Source organism: Oryctolagus cuniculus, chromosome 13 (assembly GCF_964237555.1).
Source record: "Oryctolagus cuniculus chromosome 13, mOryCun1.1, whole genome shotgun sequence".
In the NCBI taxonomy this organism is placed as follows: domain Eukaryota; kingdom Metazoa; phylum Chordata; class Mammalia; order Lagomorpha; family Leporidae; genus Oryctolagus; species Oryctolagus cuniculus.
The window spans coordinates 54,422,573-54,439,473 of record NC_091444.1 but is presented as its reverse complement, the minus strand read 5'-3'; the positions used below and the strand labels follow the sequence as shown (position 1 = coordinate 54,439,473).

The 16,901-nt window shown below is 42.2% G+C and overlaps 2 protein-coding genes and 1 long non-coding RNA gene across 16 annotated transcripts in view; 2 read left to right on the top strand and 1 right to left on the bottom strand.

Moving 5' to 3' along the window:
• The window catches only part of ARID4B (AT-rich interaction domain 4B), a 154,737-nt gene extending 148,030 nt beyond the window's left edge, over positions 1 to 6,707 (top strand). For all 8 annotated transcript variants that reach the window (XR_011381511.1, XM_051820724.2, XM_070055537.1 and 5 more), the window contains one exon: positions 4,945 to 6,707. Coding sequence is in view for 7 of the 8 variants with exons in the window: in XM_051820724.2 (XP_051676684.2) it covers positions 4,945 to 5,072 (128 nt within the window). In the remaining variant the exon portion in view is untranslated. The remainder of the gene's footprint in view (positions 1 to 4,944) is intronic.
• LOC103350927 (uncharacterized) lies at positions 4,856 to 14,406 on the bottom strand. 2 transcript variants are annotated; one of them, XR_007909702.2, is made up of 3 exons: positions 14,192 to 14,388; positions 9,317 to 9,548; positions 4,856 to 5,352 (listed from the first exon to the last, which is right to left on the bottom strand). It is a non-coding gene; the product is annotated as an uncharacterized lncRNA (long non-coding RNA). The 2 variants fall into 2 exon arrangements; XR_001794873.3 differs by lacking the exon at positions 9,317 to 9,548 and having other exon boundaries at positions 14,192 to 14,406.
• The window catches only part of RBM34 (RNA binding motif protein 34), a 19,554-nt gene continuing 17,039 nt past the window's right edge, over positions 14,387 to 16,901 (top strand). For all 6 annotated transcript variants that reach the window (XM_051820735.2, XM_017347730.3, XM_051820734.2 and 3 more), the window contains exons 1-3: positions 14,387 to 14,531; positions 14,634 to 14,808; positions 15,043 to 15,179. In XM_051820735.2, the coding sequence (XP_051676695.1) occupies positions 14,485 to 14,531; positions 14,634 to 14,808; positions 15,043 to 15,179 (359 nt within the window). In that variant the 5' untranslated portion in view covers positions 14,387 to 14,484. The remainder of the gene's footprint in view (positions 14,532 to 14,633; positions 14,809 to 15,042; positions 15,180 to 16,901) is intronic.

Genomic DNA, 16,901 nt, shown 5'->3' with positions numbered 1-16,901 from the left:
GATGCTTTCCCAGGTGAATTAGCAGAGAGCTGGTTGAGAAGTGGAGCAGCCAAGACTCGAACCAGCACCCAGATGGGATGCCAGCATTGCAGGCGGCAGCTTTACCTGCTACGTCACAGCACCAGCCCCATTTTTAAAATTTTTTTTTTTAAAGATTTATTCATTCATTTGAAAGGTGTGTGTGTGTGAGAGAGAGATATCTTCTATCTTCTGGTTCACTCCCCAAATGGCCACAACTGGGCTGGGTCAGGCAAAAGCGAAGAGCGAGGAACTCCCCCATTCAGGGACCCGTGCCCACTTGGGCTATCATCTGCTACCTTCCAAGGTGCATTAGTAGGAAGGTGGATTGGAAGTAGAGCAAACAGGACTTGAATGTTATCTCAAGTAGCAGTTTAACCCACTCCAGAACACCAGCCCAAAATCTGGTTTTAAATGGATAGATATTAATTGTGTGTCTTCATGGGACACAGTGTGTTGTTTTCTTTACATTTATTTATTTATTTGAAAGGCAGAGTTACAGGGTGTAGAGGCAGAGAGGAAGAGAGAGATCTTCTATCCAATAGCTCACTCCTCACTGGCTGTAAAGGGCAGAATCTGGCACCCCAACTGGGACTAGAACCGGGGTGCCAGTGCTGCAGGCAGAGGATTAGCCTAGTGAGCCTAGAGCTCTCTGGTGTCTCACATCAGTCCCATTGGATTAGGGGCCTACTGTTATTACTTGAATTGACTCCTCACCCCCAAATATAGTCATAACAGAATTTTAGGAGGATACAATTCAATTCACAACAGAAGTCATAGGCAGAGAGAACAGCATATCACTCTAACATGGGGTTCCTTGAACTTGGCATTAGTGACATTTTGGGTCAGATATTTCTTTGCTATATCCGCTATCTTGTGAATTGTAGGATGTTTATCAGCCTCTCTGCCTTGTACCCACTAGATACCAGTAGCATCCCACAGTTAATGTCAACCAAAAATGTCTCCAGACATTGCCAGATATCCTCGGGATGGGGAGGGGTAGAATCATCCCCAGGCTGAGAACCAGCGCTGTAAAGTGGTAATAGATTTGGTGTGTTTTGGGAACAGGAAGGAAGCCATTGTGGTATGAAGTTGGTAGATATATCAAGCAGAATGCCAGATCATCTGGAGCCTGAATTGTGCGCTTGGATGAGGTGTTTAGATTTTATTCCAAGTGAAATGGACAGCTTTTGGGAAGATTTAAAGAAGGAAATGATAGCATCTATTTGTGATAATTTTTTAGAGATCACTTTGTGCCCTGTGGAAAGTAGAGTACAGAGTCACTAATGGTGAGAGCTCATTGCAGTAGTTCAGTTAAGCACTGATAGTTGACTTGGACCAGGATGCTTGCAATAAAATATAGAGAGCATTTAGTATTGAATTAGCAGCATTTGCTGTTAGATTCGATGTGGTAGTTGAAGGCAAGTGGTTTTTAAAGCCTCACTACTTGAGTCTATCACTTAGAAACGAAATAAAAGGGGTAAAAGGCGGCAAGGTGGAGAAGTCAGCTTCTAGAAGCAGGGCTAAGTAGAAGATCAAACCAGTAAGGCTTGAGAAGCAGTATCCTCTACTGAATGAAAAAGAAAGCGGAAAGGCAGGCGAGAATGGCCAAGAAAATGAAGTGAGAGGAATCAGGAGTGGTCGGCTGTGTGAAATGCTGCTGAAAGGCCTGGGAAGTGGTGGGTGGCTTAGCACAAGCAGCAGTCAGTAGTGACCTTTTCCAGTGCATTTCCAGTGAGTTGCAGAGATAGAAGCTGGATTGAAGGCAGTTGAGGATGCAGAGAGGGGTGAGATGTAGTGATAGTGACCTGAGAGAAGTTCTGAGTTTTGCTATGAAGGGGAGCGGAGAAATGGGACAGTAGGGGTGAGCGGAGGGAGACAGCATCACATATTGTAACTTTATGACTTTGCTCCCTATTCTTCTTCGTTTGCCATTATTCCTACCTCTGAATTGTTTTTCCTTTAAAAATTTTTTTTTGGTACTATTTTCATTTTATTTGAAAAGCAGACAGAGACAGACAGCAGAGATCTTGTCTGCTAGTTCCTTCCCTAAATGCCTGCAACAGCTAGGATTGGGCTAGGCCAAAGCCAGAATCCAGGAACTCAGTCTGGGACTCTCACATAGGTGGCAGGGACCCAAGTACTTAAGCCATTATCTTCTGCCTCCCAGAGTGTGCATTAGCAAGAAACTAGAACTGAATCTGTATCTGGGTCTCAAACCCAGGACTCAAAAGCAGGCACTCCCAAACAGGATGCAAGTGTCACAAAGAAAGTCTTAACTGATGCCCCAAATGCCCATTCCTGTTTTCATTTTTATTTCCTTTTTCTTCACATGAATCTGGCTACTTTTCCTCCTGTGCTGTCATGATATTCTTTGACTCTCTCTACCTTAATTGGTCTGGACTTTCTAATATGAAAGGTGGGTAAGAGTGAATTACAGAGTACTTGAAAAGAACTTAAATGTTAATATTTAGAAATATATGCAAAAGAATTCTGTCAAAGGAAGGGGAGCTGAGTTTTATATGTTGGATGGTGTAACCATTTAAAAAATAATTTAAAAGATAAAAACACAAAAAAAGTAATTAAAAACTGGAATGGGCATTTATCTTAGTAGTTAAGACACCCACATCCTACATTAGAATACTTGGGTTAAATCCCTGGCTCAGGCTTCTAGCTCTAGCTTCTTTATTAATGTTGACTCTGGAAGACAGCAGTGATGGCTTAAGTATTTGGGTTCTTGCCACCAAATGAGAGACAAGGATTGAGTGGCTCCCAACTTCTGCTTGGCCTAGTCCCAGTTGTTAAAGGTATTTGAGGAGTCAACAAGTAAATGGGAGTGCACTGTTTTTCTCTCTCTCTATCTGCCTCTCAAAAAACTGTTAAAAATCAAACCAATTATTTTTATTATAGTATTTAAAGATTTATTTATTTATTTGAAAGGTAGAGTCACAGAGAGGGAGATAGAGGTCCTCCATCTGCTGGTTCACACCAAAAATGATACAGTGGGTTTTGCATGCAATATGAGCGCCATTTTGAGTCCTGGGTGCTTCACTTCCGATCCAGCTCCCCACTGATGCTCCTGGGAAAGCAGCAGCAGATGGCCTAAATGCTTAGTCCCCTGCCACCCATGTGAGAGACCTGGATGGAGTTCCATGCTGCTGGTTTCATCCCGGCCCAGCCCTAGCCATTGTGACCATTGGGGGAATGAGCCAGTGGATGGAAGATCTCTGTTTCTCTCTCTCTCTCTCTTTCTGTAACTCTGCTTTTCAAGTAAATAAGTCTTATAAAAGATGATTATGTTAAATAGATGCTTTCTCTGGAGAGTAAGCATTACAAATCAAGTCTATTTCAAAAACTAATAGAATAGAAAAGTGGTTACCATGTTTACCAAAGAAATGTAAATCAAATTTGGTACCATTCTTAGTAGGGAAAAACACACATGTGGGTGTGTGTGGGTGTGTACATTAAAAAAAGTGATAAGAGCAGTATAGTGAAATTTCTATCTTTATGTATTGCTAAAAATAATAGCAGATGTAAATTGTTATATTGTATGATCAAGTTAATGAGAAATAGATATTTAAAATTTTGTTTATAATGCACAAAATATTAATTACTCTTGGTAACTGAAAAAAGATTAGAAATCAAAGAAGTTACACTTTATAAATATAGTGGCATACTACTCCACTTTGAAAAGAAAATGATCCATTTGTACTGATATGGAAGACTCTTTAACAGTCAGACTGTTATATGCTTCCATTTATGTTTTTATATGTGCATATTTTAAATTTGAATGTTATATCTCTAGATTCTATTCTAGGGTAAAATTTCCTCTACAACAGTGCTTGCAAATATTTTCTAATATTTGTCTTTCTAGGCCACGTAGTTTATAGAAAACACTCAGTTCTGCCACTGTAGCTATGAAATCTCTCATAGACATTATGTAAACAAAGGGGCATGGCTGTGTACCAGGACAGTTTTCTTCATAAATGCATGGGTCAGATTTGGCCCTGGCAATAACAAGCCAGCCTCTTTTCTTGAGTTTTAAAAACCAGAAATAACTGATAATGGCAGTAAGGAGAATTTAGGGGATTTGGGAGGGTTCTCTTAGGTGAAAGATGAGAGGGAGATTTGCTTTTAATACTGATTTACTCCATGGTACAAAATCAATTTTTACCTGTTTTTTTAAAAATACTTTAAACATAAATTCATAATTATGAGAATTTTATTTTTTGTGTTTTTTTTTCTATGAGAATTTTCTTGAGGGAAATAAAATAGATCATTTGCTTTGGCATCCAGTAGAGGAGAATGCTGTAGTTGAGCTATGGACTTTGTTCCAAGTTATTTAACCTTCCATTTCCATTCTCTTCATCATTCAAATTTATAAGAAAATTCCAGAGAAAAAAGATGTGAGAAATGGGGCAAGATTTTTGGGCAAATAAGAGATTTTCCCCCTTGAATTCAAAGCTCTATTTAGCATTGTTACAGGAAGTACATTACTATTTTACTTCCATGTTTTATAAACTAGTCACACATTTCCCCCATTTCATGAACGCCATCCCTCATGTATCCCTTCTCATTATTTATGTAGTTCGCCCCATCTAGCTGCTGGAAATACACTAGTTTTTCCTTTCTCTATATCACAGCACTATTGAGAATTGACTGCTCTAGTTCTAAGCTTACAGATTTTAGAGACTAAAAGAAGTCTTTAAAAAGTTTACAAAAAGTGCACATTATGAAAACACTATATGAATGAATTTCAAACTTTTTGTACCAAAATAAGAATATTTCATTGCATTTTCCTCACAGACTTACTAAAGTACCCTCATACAGCAGACTATTTCAGAGGAACAATGTTTTATTTTTCTGTATTGTCAGATGTACTTTTTTAAAAATTAAGCTGTTTGTTTGATCTCCTTTTTTCTGTAGGTGCTGCTACATCCTCATCTTCTTCTTCACCTTCATCCAGTTCTATAACAGCTGCTGTTATGCTAACTTTAGCTGAACCATCAATGTCCAGCGCATCACAAAATGGAATGTCAGTTGAGTGCAGGTGACAGCAGGACTTGCTAAAGCACTTTGCACTTAATGGCTGTTGAGGGCCACGTCTTTTTTTATACTGCACAGTGGCACAAAAAAAAAATCAGACAAGCACTATTTTATATTTAAAAATTGTTTCTTGACAAGCTGACTTGGCACTTAAGTGCACTTTTTTATGAAGAAAAAAGTACAATGAACTGCTTTTCCTCAAGCAATAATTGTTTCCAACTTGTCTGGGAATTGTGTGTCTGGTAACTTGAAGGCCTTCCACTGTGGCAAATGGAGGCTTTTCACTGCCTGTAGAGACAATACAGTAAGCATAGTTACGGGGTGGGCCAGAACATGTTAAGATAACTTACTGTATATGTATTCCCTTGTATTTTGTTAAAGCTGGAACATTTGATATTTTTCCATTTATTTATGAAAAAATATGAACCTATTTTCATTTGTACAAGCTAATTGTTTTTTAATGCAAGTCACCATAGGGTGGCTTTAATTGTATAAGTCAAGCACATGTAATAAATTCAAAACCTGCAGTTAACAGGATATTAGACATCAATCCTGGTAACCAAATACTATTAAAGATTCTCTTTAAAAAAGACTGAACATGTTTACAGGTTTGAATTAGGCTAAAAGGTCTTGCAGTGGCTTTTCATGCCCCTTCAAATTGGAATGGAACTACTGTACTTTGCCATTTTTCTATAAATCAGTATTTTTTTTTAATTTTGATATAATACATTGTGTGAAAAAAGAAAATGGCTAATAAACTGTATTAAATCTTAAACAATGTATAAAGATTGTACTTAGCCAGTTCAAAGTGTATATTTATTCATAATGAATTATAACAGTTATATTTTTGTGTTTTCTTGTAAATGTTTCTTTTCCCTTAAATACAGATAATTCATTTGTATTGCTTATTTTATTATGAGCTACAACAAAAGGACTTCAGGAACAAGTAACTGTACTGGTATGGTTCAAGGTATTGATCTGAACTGTCTCAAAAGGATGGTTGTTATTTTAAGTATAAATAGCTAATTGGGGTGGTAGGCCTATAAAATTAAATGCCTTGTATAAATTCCAAAATGAACGTAAAATTGTTTTCACTTGTATTGACTTTATGTTGTATGATTCCAATCTCTGTTCTGTTTGGCACTTGTATTTAATTCTTCACCTTTGTAAGACATTTGTATATTGCGGATGTGTTCATTCAAGCTATTTAATACCTGGCACTGTTAATACACAGTACTTTACTGTACAGACTGTTTTACTGTTTTAATTGTAGTTCTGTGTACTTTTTTTGGATGGGGCTGGCATGTTTTGTTTGTTTCCTGGCAATACGACATGTGAGAATTTCAAAGCGTTTTGTTGTAGATGCTAACGTGTCAGAATCCTTTACATTCAACTTTTCTAAGAAAAGCATTTTCAGTCTTGTATTGTGTGCTTACTTACAGTAACTAATTTTGTTGAAAATGGTTTCAAGTTATTCAAATTTGTACAGGACTGTAAAGATTTGTTGACAGCAAACTGTTGAAGAAAAAGCTTATAGAGTAAAAGCTATAAATATATATTAGGATCTGCAACAATGAAGAATTATGTAATATATTGTACAAATGTAAGCAAAGGCTCTGAAATAAAATGCCATAGTTTGTGAATCCTTGATTTTGTTTCTAAAAGATTAAGTAATTTTAATTCATTTCTGTATGTGATAATTCTCACATATACATATCCAGCATGTATTATTGCAAAGGGGTTAATTAACATACAAAAAAGGGAATCTTCTATTTGTAAAAATTAAAAGTCCATTAATCAGAGGAGAGGTTTATTAGGCATTCTTATATCTTTGCATACACTATGAGTATTTTTGCTTGAATCTGAATGTAAATAGTTTTCTTGTGACTTGGAGGTTTATGCAAGAAGAAAATCAAATAAAATGTAAAAATGTTTTCCTTAACACTTGAAACCATTACCAGCAGCTTCTTAACTTTGTGGGTTTCATATTTACTTCAGAAAGTTCATGGGAAATGGAAATAAATTGTAAATTTATTTTGGTGCAAAAAAATCTTGAAATCATCCATTGTTTTTTCCTGATATACATTTTCCAGGAACTCTTTGAAGATCCCTATAATTAAATGTGTACTGTTGATGCACACTGGAATCAGCTGGGCATTGTTTGCCATGCTGAAACTCCACCCCCAGAGTTTTATTTAGATTTATTTATTTATCTGAGAGGCAGAGTGGCAGACAGAGAGAGAGGAGGGAGGGATAATATTCCATCTGCTGGCTCACTCCCCAAATGACTGCAATAGCCTGGGCTAAGCCAGGCTGAAGCCAGAAGCCCAGAACTTGAATCTGGGTCTCACATGTGGTGACAGGAAGTGCTCCCTCCTAGGTTCATTTATTTTTATATATAAATATTTTTAAGATTTATTTTATTTATTTAAAGAGTAGAGTTAGAGAGAGAGACAGATCTGTCTGCTGGTTCACTCCTCAAATAGCCATAATGGCCAGGAATGGGACAGGCCAAAGCTAGGTACCTGGAGGTCTCCCATATGGGTGGCAAGAGAGCAGCAAGAGACCATCTTTCAGTGTTTTCCCAGGTACACTAGTAGGAAACTGGACTGGAAGTGCAGCAGTTGAAGTCAAACTGGCACTCCTATATTGGAAGCACATGTTTCAGGTAGATCTTGATCCAGGCACTCTGATGAGTGTCCTAAGCCACAGCTTAACCTGCTGTATCAGAATGTCTGCCCCACACACAGACATAGTTAAATGGTTTGGGCTGCTACCTGGATATTTGTCATTTTTATTTGTTTGTTTAAGGTCTCAGTGATTTCTTTTTTAATTTTTTTAAGGTTTACTTTATTGTATTTGAAAGGCAGAGAGACAAAGAGAGAGGTCCTCCATCCGCTGGCTCACTCCCCAGATGGCTGCAACGGCTGAGCTGAGCCCAGGAGCCAAGAGCCTCCTCTGGTTCTCTCTCCCACGTGGGTGCAGGGGCGCAAAGAATTGGGTCATCTTTCACTGCTTTCCCAGGCCACAGCAGAGAGCTGGATTGGAAGTGGAGCAGCCAGGATTTGAACCAGCACCCATATGGGAAGCCAGGGCTTCAGGCCAGGGCATTAACCCGCTAATCCAAAGCACCAGCAGCCCCTCTGGTGATTTCAATATGCATCTGGGTTGAGAACCACTGCTTTGCCTCAAACTTTAAAAAAAAAAGTTAATTTTTGGGCTCGTTGTTGTGGCCTAGCAGATTAGGCTGCCATCTGCAGGGCCAGCATCCCAAATGGGCACCGGTTTGAGTTCTGGCTGCTCCATTTCTGATCCAGCTCCCTGCTAATGTGCCTGGGAGGGCAGCAGAGGATGGCCCAGTGCTTGGGCCCCTGCACCCATGTGGGAGACAAGGAGGAAGCTCCTGGCTCCTGGAGTTGTGGCCATTTGGAGAGTGAACCGGCAGATGGAAGATCTCTTCCAAATAAATAAGTCAAACTCAAAAATCCCCTTGGATGGATCTTTAATTTTTAAAAATATTTTATTTATATATTTGAGAGGTAGAGTTCCAGATAGAGGGAGAGACAGAACCATCTGCTGGTTCACTCCCCAAATAGCCACAATGGCTGGAGCGGGGCCAATCCAAATCCAGGAGCAAGGAGTTTCTTCCAGGTCTCCCACCTGGGGTACAGGGGCCTAAGTACTTGGTATATCCTCCACTGCTTTCCCAAGCCATTAGGAGGGAGATGGATTGGAAGAGGAGCAGCCAGGACATATGGAATGCTGGCACTACAGGCAGAGGCTTAACTACTACACTACAATGCCAGTCCCTGGCTCTAACATTTTTACAGAAAGGTTAACTCTCCTTTTTTTCCCTCTCTGTCTTTACTCTCATTTTATTTAAAAAGGAGAGAAAGAGAGAGAGAGAGATCAATCTTCCATGCACTGGTCCCCTCCCCAAATGCCCACAACAGCTGGTGCTGAGCCAGGCTGATAGCAGTCCCACTCAGTCCAGGTCTCTCTCATGGGTAGCAGGCTCCTACCTTCCTAAGCCATCACCTCCTGCCTCCTAGTGTTTGCATTACCTGAAAGTTGGAATCCAGAGCTGAGTCAAACTTGAACCCAGGTATTCCCTCTGTCCTTTCTACCTTTTTGCCCTTCTTCCTAGCCTCTCCAGAATACCTGAAAATTTCATTGTACTAGAATTTAACCTTGGTCACCCAAATTTCATGCTAGTGTTAACAATATATGATGAAATTAATATAAGACTTACTGAACCAGGATGAGCCCCTTGCTGTGTGCTTCAGGCCAAAATATGGAGGCTATAGTCTTTTGTGAAGAAAGTTTCTCATAAGGTAGCCAAGTAAGGAATTAGGAGTAATTCTCAAATCTGATTCCCTGATCTGGACAATCTGGGTAGTTTGTTGCAGCTTGTATGCAGAACACCAGTGAGCAGTTCTGATTTGGATAGAAATCAGGTCATCTTAGTGTTTTAATTAGCTCTCCTATGAAAGCAGGAATATATAAAAAGAAAAAAATGAGTATCATTGTTAAAGCATAAAATGGGGGAGCGTAACCAAGAAGCTTTTCAGTTTGGGTTCTTGCGGAAAATGAGTAAAGAGGCAGTCTGATGTCTTTATGTTTCTTCCAGTGTTCTCTCAGTTTATTTTCCCCATTTAAGAGGACCTTATGGTCGGACCTTGTTGATTTTAACCTGAGGGAGGTATGTGAAGGTGGAAAGAATGCATGGAATCCTTAATATTTTCTCCAAACTTTTGTAAACAAAATGTTTTTAATCTCTAGTTTTTCCATTAAAAAAGTCCTTATATCTTAAACTTTCAAAGGGCTAGTAATCGGTAAACGGCTAAAACACAGTTCTAATGGCAATGAAGATCTTTTTTACTCTATCTCCAACTATTTTCCTTGGTAGGTATGTGCTGCCAGTCTTTATCTACAAGGCCATTTTCTCACCTTCTAACTTTAAGCCACGATGTAGGAAGTTTTGGGACTGATATTATAGGAGGGCTTATGAATGTATATGATCTAATCCTCCAGGGGGAGAGTTTCATGGCTTGGTTGTGAAAGTAATATAAGGGCCAGCACTGCGGCTCACTAGGCTAATCCTCTACCTGCGGTGCCAGCACACCCGGTTCTAGTCCCGTTGGGGCGCCGGATTCTGTCCTGGTTGCCCCTCTTCTAGTCCAGCTCTCTGCTATGGCCCGGGAGTGCAGTGGAGGATGGCCCAAGTGCTTGGGCCCTGCACCCGCATGGGAGACCAGGAGAAGCTCCTGGCTTGGGATCAGCGCAGTGCACCGGCCACAGCGGCCATGGTGGGGGGGGAGGTGAACCAATGGTAAAGGAAGACCTTTCTCTCTGTCTCTCTCACTGTCCACTCTGCCTGTCAAAAAAAAAAAAGAAAGAAAGTAATATGAGACATAATCAAATCAAGTGTTAAACTGTATGGTCGGGAAGGTGGGTGGAGGCTGGCGCTGTGGTGTAGTGGGTAAAGCCACTGCCTGCAGTGCTGGTTTGCATCCCAGGTGCTCTACTTCCAATCCAGCTCTCTGCTATGGCCTGGGAAAGCAGTTGAAGATGGCTCAAGTCCTTGGGCTCCTGTACCCGCATGGGAGACCCGGAAGAAGCTCCTGGCTCCTGGCTCCTGGCTCCTGGCTTCAGATCAGCCCAGCTCCAGCTGTTGCAGCCAGCTGGGGAGTGAACCAGCAGATGGAAGATCTCTATTTCTCTCTCTGCCTCTGACTCTCTGTCACTCTTTCAAATAAATAATAAATATTTTTTTAAAAATAAACTGTATGGTCAGGGAGAACAATACATAAGAGTTTATGCAGGGTTAGTAACAGACATTCCACTCTTTAATTACCATAGTTCTCCTTGTTACTCATGTTTCTTAAGTCACCTGAAGTGTTTGTATTAGAACAAGGGCAAGAAAATATCATTTATATTTGTATACCCTTTGCAGTTCCATTTTTATAGTTGAGATGAAATATTTGAGGAGAGAGCTGTATCTTGGGGTACCCATAGACATGGTTACATGAAGGAAGACTGCCTGCTAGTGGTTGGGGGGTGGTGGATTCGTTTTGGGACTTTTGTCTTCAATAAATGAACAAGAAAAAAAAAGTTTATGAAGGGGGTGGTGCATGATTATACACGGATCAAGATGACTGATGTCTCCAAACAGGCAGACCTTAAACTGACATCTAGGGATGATTCATTGGGAAATGGGACATGTAGGCTAGAGTACAGGGATGTTTCAAAGAATGGGTAGGATGGGATTACCTGTGCTCCAATGAGGTGGTGATTTTTGGAACAATGTTAGAACGGATAGTGGAGAAGGAATCGGACTGGACTACATAGGAACAAATGCTTCAATAGCAGTTCATGCATTCATGGATAGACTTTTCTCAATTGCGTGAATTACCAGAAGATCACAATTATATTTAAAAAAGATTATTTTATTTTTTTTTTTTTTTGACAGGCAGAGTGGACAGTGAGAGACAGAGAGACAGAGAGAAAGGTCTTCCTTTGCCGTTGGTTCACCCTCCAATGGCCGCCGCGGCCGGCGCACCACACTGATCCGATGGCAGGAGCCAGGTACTTATCCTGGTCTCCCATGGGGTGCAGGGCCCAAGCACTTGGGCCATCCTCCACTGCACTCCCGGGCCACAGCAGAGAGCTGGCCTGGAAGAGGGGCAACCAGGACAGAATCCGGTGCCCCGACCAGGACTAGAACCCGGTGTGCCGGCGCCGCAAGGCAGAGGATTAGCCTAGTGAGCCGCGGTGCCGGCCAAAAAAGATTTACTTGAAAGGCAAAATTAACAGAGGGAGAGGGAGAGAAGGAGATCTTTCATCTACTGGTTTACTCCCCAGATGGCCACAACAGCTGTGTCTGGGCCAGACTGGAGCCAAGAACCTGGAATTCCATCCAGGTCTCCCATGTCATTGCAGGGGCCTAAGCACTTGGGACATCCTCTACTTCTTCTTCTTCTTTTTTTTTTTTTTTTTTTTTAAGATTTATTTACTTGAAAGTCAGAGCTACACACAGAGAGGAGGAGAGGCAGGGAGGGGTCTTCCATCCACTGGTTCACTCCCCAGTTAGCCACAACGGCCAGAGCTGTGCCAATCTGAGGCCAGAAGCCAGGAGCTTGTTCTGGGTCTCCCACATGGGTGAAAGGTCCCAAGGACATGGCCATCTTCTACTGCTTTCCCAGGCCACAGCAGAGCAGGAAGTGGAGCAGCCGGGACTTGAACTGAGAGCCATATGGGATGCTGGCACTGCAGGTGGTGGGCTTTACCAATTATGCCACAGTACCAGTCCCCTCTGCTGCTTTCTCAGGTGCATTAGCAGGGAGCTGGATTGGAAGTGGAGCAGCTGGGGCATAAATAGGCTTATATGGGATATTGATGTTTCAGGAGGGGTCTTAACCTGCTGTGCCGCAACACTGGCCCGAGCACATCATAATTGTGAGAAACACAAAATTAGTGCTCAGCAATCAAAACTAGGGCCAATGGGGGCCGGCGCCACGGCTCACTTGGTTAATCCTCCACTTGTGGTGCCAGCACCCCATAAGGGTGCTGGGTTCTAATCCCGGTTGCTCCCCTTCCAGTCTAACTCTGCTGTGGCCTGGGATAGCAGTGGAGGATGGCCCAAGTCCTTGGGCCCCTGCACCTGTGTGGAAGACCAGGAAGAAGCACCTGGCTCCTGGCTTCAGATTGGTGCAGCTCTGGCCGTTGCGGCCATTTGGACAGTGAACCAACGGAGGGAAGACATTTCTGTCTCTCTCTGTCTATAATTCTACCTGTCAAAAAACAAACAAACAAACAAACAAAAAAAAATCACTAGGGTCAAGAAGCTGAATAAACTTATTTGACGGGGGACACAAAAGGTCGTATTTGTGGGCTGGCGCCGTGGCACACTAGGCTAATCCTCCGCCTAGCGGCGCCGGCACACCGGGTTCTAGTCCCGGTCGGGGCGCCGGATTCTGTCCCGGTTGCCCCTCTTCCAGGCCAGCCCTCTGCTATGGCCTGGGAGTGCAGTGGAGGATGGCCCAGGTGCTTGGGCCCTGCACCCCATGGGAGACCAGGAAAAGCACCTGGCTCCTGGCTCCTGCCATCGGATCAGCGCGGTGCGCCGGCCGCAGCGCGCCGGCCGCGGCGGCCATTGGAGGGTGAACCAACGGCCAAGGAAGACCTTTCTCTCTGTCTCTCTCTCTCACTGTCCACTCTGCCTGTCAAAAAAAAAAAAAAAAAAAAGGTCATATTTGTGTATATTCCCAGTAAACTTGTGTTGAGTTGCTTTCAAAAAACATGGTTATTCTTAAAAAATGAATGGTCAAATCCTATTTCACCATATAAACTATCAAAGTCAATGCAACATATATTCACAGGTACTGTTACAGCATAGAAAATGAACAAAGTATATATAGCCTTATCCTTATGCTGTTAGGTCTATAAGGGATGTGTAAATTACACAAATGCAAAAAACAATTCTAGGAAGTACAAGGCAGCGAGGTAAGTTTGAGAAGCCAGGCTTAGAAAACAGCATAGAGTTTCAAGTGCCAAGTGTTTATGTTTCCTGGCAAAAACGCAGAGCGGCATTAAAAGCATTTGAACAGGGCCTGGGATAATGGTACAATGGATAAAGCCACTGTCTGTGACCCTGGGGCACCCGTTCCTATCCTGGCTGCTCCTCTTCAGATCCAGCTCCCTGCTAATGTGCCTGGGAAAGCAGTGGATGATGGCCCAAGTGTTTGGGACTCTGCACTCATGTGGGAAATCCGGAAGAAGCTCTGGGCTCCTGGCTTTGGCCTGGCCCAGCTCTGGCCATTGCGGCCATTTGGGGAGTGAACCAGCAGATGGAATCTCTTTCTTTCTCTCTCTAAACTCTGCCTTTTACATAATAATAGTAGCAATAACAATAACAATAATAGAGTTTGACGGTCTATAGAGGTGTTCTGTTAAAGCTGGGCTCTCCAAGTATTTGTTTCTAACTTTATTTTGAAATGTCAAAAATTTCACCAACGTGGCAAGAAGAGTTTAAGAATTCCTGTGTACCCTTCACACGAATTCAAAAATTGGTACTTCGTTAAATATACCCCTGTAACCTCATTTCTTGTCAAACCTACATACCTACCTCTTCAACAATTCGGGTTTCGCGGGTGTTTTCCTCTCCGCTTTGACTGACACCTCACTCTCAGATCTGCTGTTATTCATACTTCAGGCCTCAACTGCTATCGGAAGAATTTTTTCACTCCCAAGATTACGCGTCTTAGACAGTGCGCGGAAGTCATCCAGTAGGGACCCATACTCGCTCCCACGTATCCCCGCCCCAAAGCACGAGCGGAAGGGGCGTGGCCCGGGCAGGAAGTGGCCACAACCCGGAAGTAATGTCTCACGTGTTGTTGGCTTGGAGGGCTTGGATTAAGTATGGCTTTGGAAGGGAAGAACAAAAAGAAGAGAAGTGCCGAGCCTGGGTGAGTGGCGCGCGGCCGCTGTAGCTGGGGAAGGACGTGTGTTCGCTCGGGCGGAGAAGCGGTCGGGCGCGGCATAACTGAGTTTGTGGCGTCCGTTTCTAGAGAGAAGCTGGACGGCGGCGTCGGCGGGCATCTGACCGGAGACTACCTGGTTGGACAAGTGGCCGGTAGCTTAGCCCACGGCAAGCGCCCCTCCAGAGGCGGTACAGGTCGGCTGGCGTCTCTTTTTAGCTCTTTGGAGCCGCAAGTTCAACCCGTGTACGTGCCGGTGCCCAAAGTAAGTCCCTGGGTTTGTTCCGAATGGCCGGTTGGAACGACTTTCAGACAAGCGGCTTGACATGCTGAACAAGAGTTTTAACGTGGGTTAAGTGGGATTGATTGTAAGTAAACTTTTCTTACTAGACGTACCATTGAGAGGGAAGAGATGCCAATTTGGAAAGATCGGTAAATTTTTCCTGTAGGGTCAGAATTTAAGAATGAGGTCTCAAAAATAACTTTACACTTTTATAAGGAAACCACCAAAAAAAGGAAACGGGATGAGGAGGAAGAAAGTACACTCCAGACTCAAAAACCATTTTTGCAAGAAGGTGCAAAAAAAGTAAAAACGAAGAAGAAACTCTCCGAGGCAGACAAAAATTTAGCAAACAGGTTGGTAAAATTCTCTTAGTTGATGTTAAAGAAATTGGTTAGTAAGAACAGAAAATTCCTGTACCTGCAGTCTTCATCTTAAATTTTTTATCTTATTTCATGTTTCTAATTGTTTTCTTCAAAGGGCAAATTCTATTTATGGAAAATCTCTTAACAGACAAAAGTATCTGTGATCAGCAGTTGCTAATACTTGAGCAGTCTTTCATTTTTAAAACACTCACTCCCCCTTATTATTGGGAATCAATACTATGAAATGTTTCATGTTTAAATTGTTCGACATGTATGTAAAAGATGAACTTGGTTTTCTTCAACCTAGAGACCCGGTTGCTCCCATTAAATGTGTTTCTTGTTAACTCTCCTTACTCTTTTTTGCCATTCTTAAAGTCCCATGTATTCTTTCCCACTTTTTGTCTTTTCTGTCAGTAGGGGGCCTTTTTACCTTTTCTGGAAGCTGTTAATTGCTAACAGTTGTGAACTACTCCTCCTTTGTGTCTGCTCCTTACACTCCATGCATCTGTCTGTGCACAACCTCTGTTCCTCTTTCGGAGAAGGCTGTCTTCCCTCTCACTTGGATGAACTATGTACACTGCCTACCTGCTCGGCCTCCTTAGGGATTGTGCCATCAGATCCATCCATTTTCTCTTTCCTATAGTAGTGTTGTTTTCACCATGTAAATCTGCTTGGGATCTCCTTTTAAAGAAGAAACTGAACAATATATCCCCTGTTGGTAGACTTGTGTCTGTTTGCTACCACTCCCTCAAGCCTTCCCTTCAACATAGGCAAGCTTTAGTAAACAGTTGTGTATTCTTTTGCTCTTTTATTCACTCTTCTACACATTTGCAGCCTGGTGGTGTTTTTTGTGTCTGTGCCATGACCATACCTCTGAAATGGGTGTTCTGATCTAATTGCCTTATTTAAAGACAGTGCATACAGCCCTTGTCTTGGGAGTCCTCTCTTGTATGTCACTCGGCTGGTTTTCTAGTTGAAGCGTTTGGCTTTTCTGGAAGCAGTCTCTTGTGATTCTCCATTTGTCTGTCACTTCTCAGTGTTAAGTGGGTATCTTATCTTCTGACCTTAAATGTTGATTTTCCCTGAGGTTTCTTGTTTCTCTTAACATTTTTGTCACCCTTTATTGGGGCCTCCTCTCATCTTCCCCCTGATTTCTAGACCTGTGTGTAAATGTATTCCCTTACGCCAGTATGTTTCACAGGCACCTCAAGTTAATGCTTCAGACTGAGCTCATCATCCTTAGCAGCCCATTCCTCTGTGCGAATGGTGCCCCTAGTCCGGTTGCCTAATCCAGTGGTTCTGGAGTTATCCTGTATTCTTTCCTCTCTCTGCCTGACTGATCAGCTGCTAAGTTCTGATGATGCTGTTCTTAATTCATTCTTTCTCTCAAATAAATTATCTGTCTTTTCTTTATACCTCCTTCCCTGCTCTCTTTGGTCTGTTTTCTCAGATATGCACTGTTGTGTCCATCTCTAATTCCTAAGTATCTTCTGCTGTGCTAAAAAAGATCTTTTTTAGGTACTCTTGAACTTTACAGTGACTCCCTTCTTTGGATAAAATCTAGGAATTTTGCATAGCATAGAATGTCGTTGTTGACCCGTTTCTCACCTTACCATACAGTTTCATTTCCTTTCTCTCCTGCTTGGTCCATTATGCACGTTGTACACTGTTGTGAACGAAACAGTAGACGTGCATCGTCTTTTAGTGGAGTGT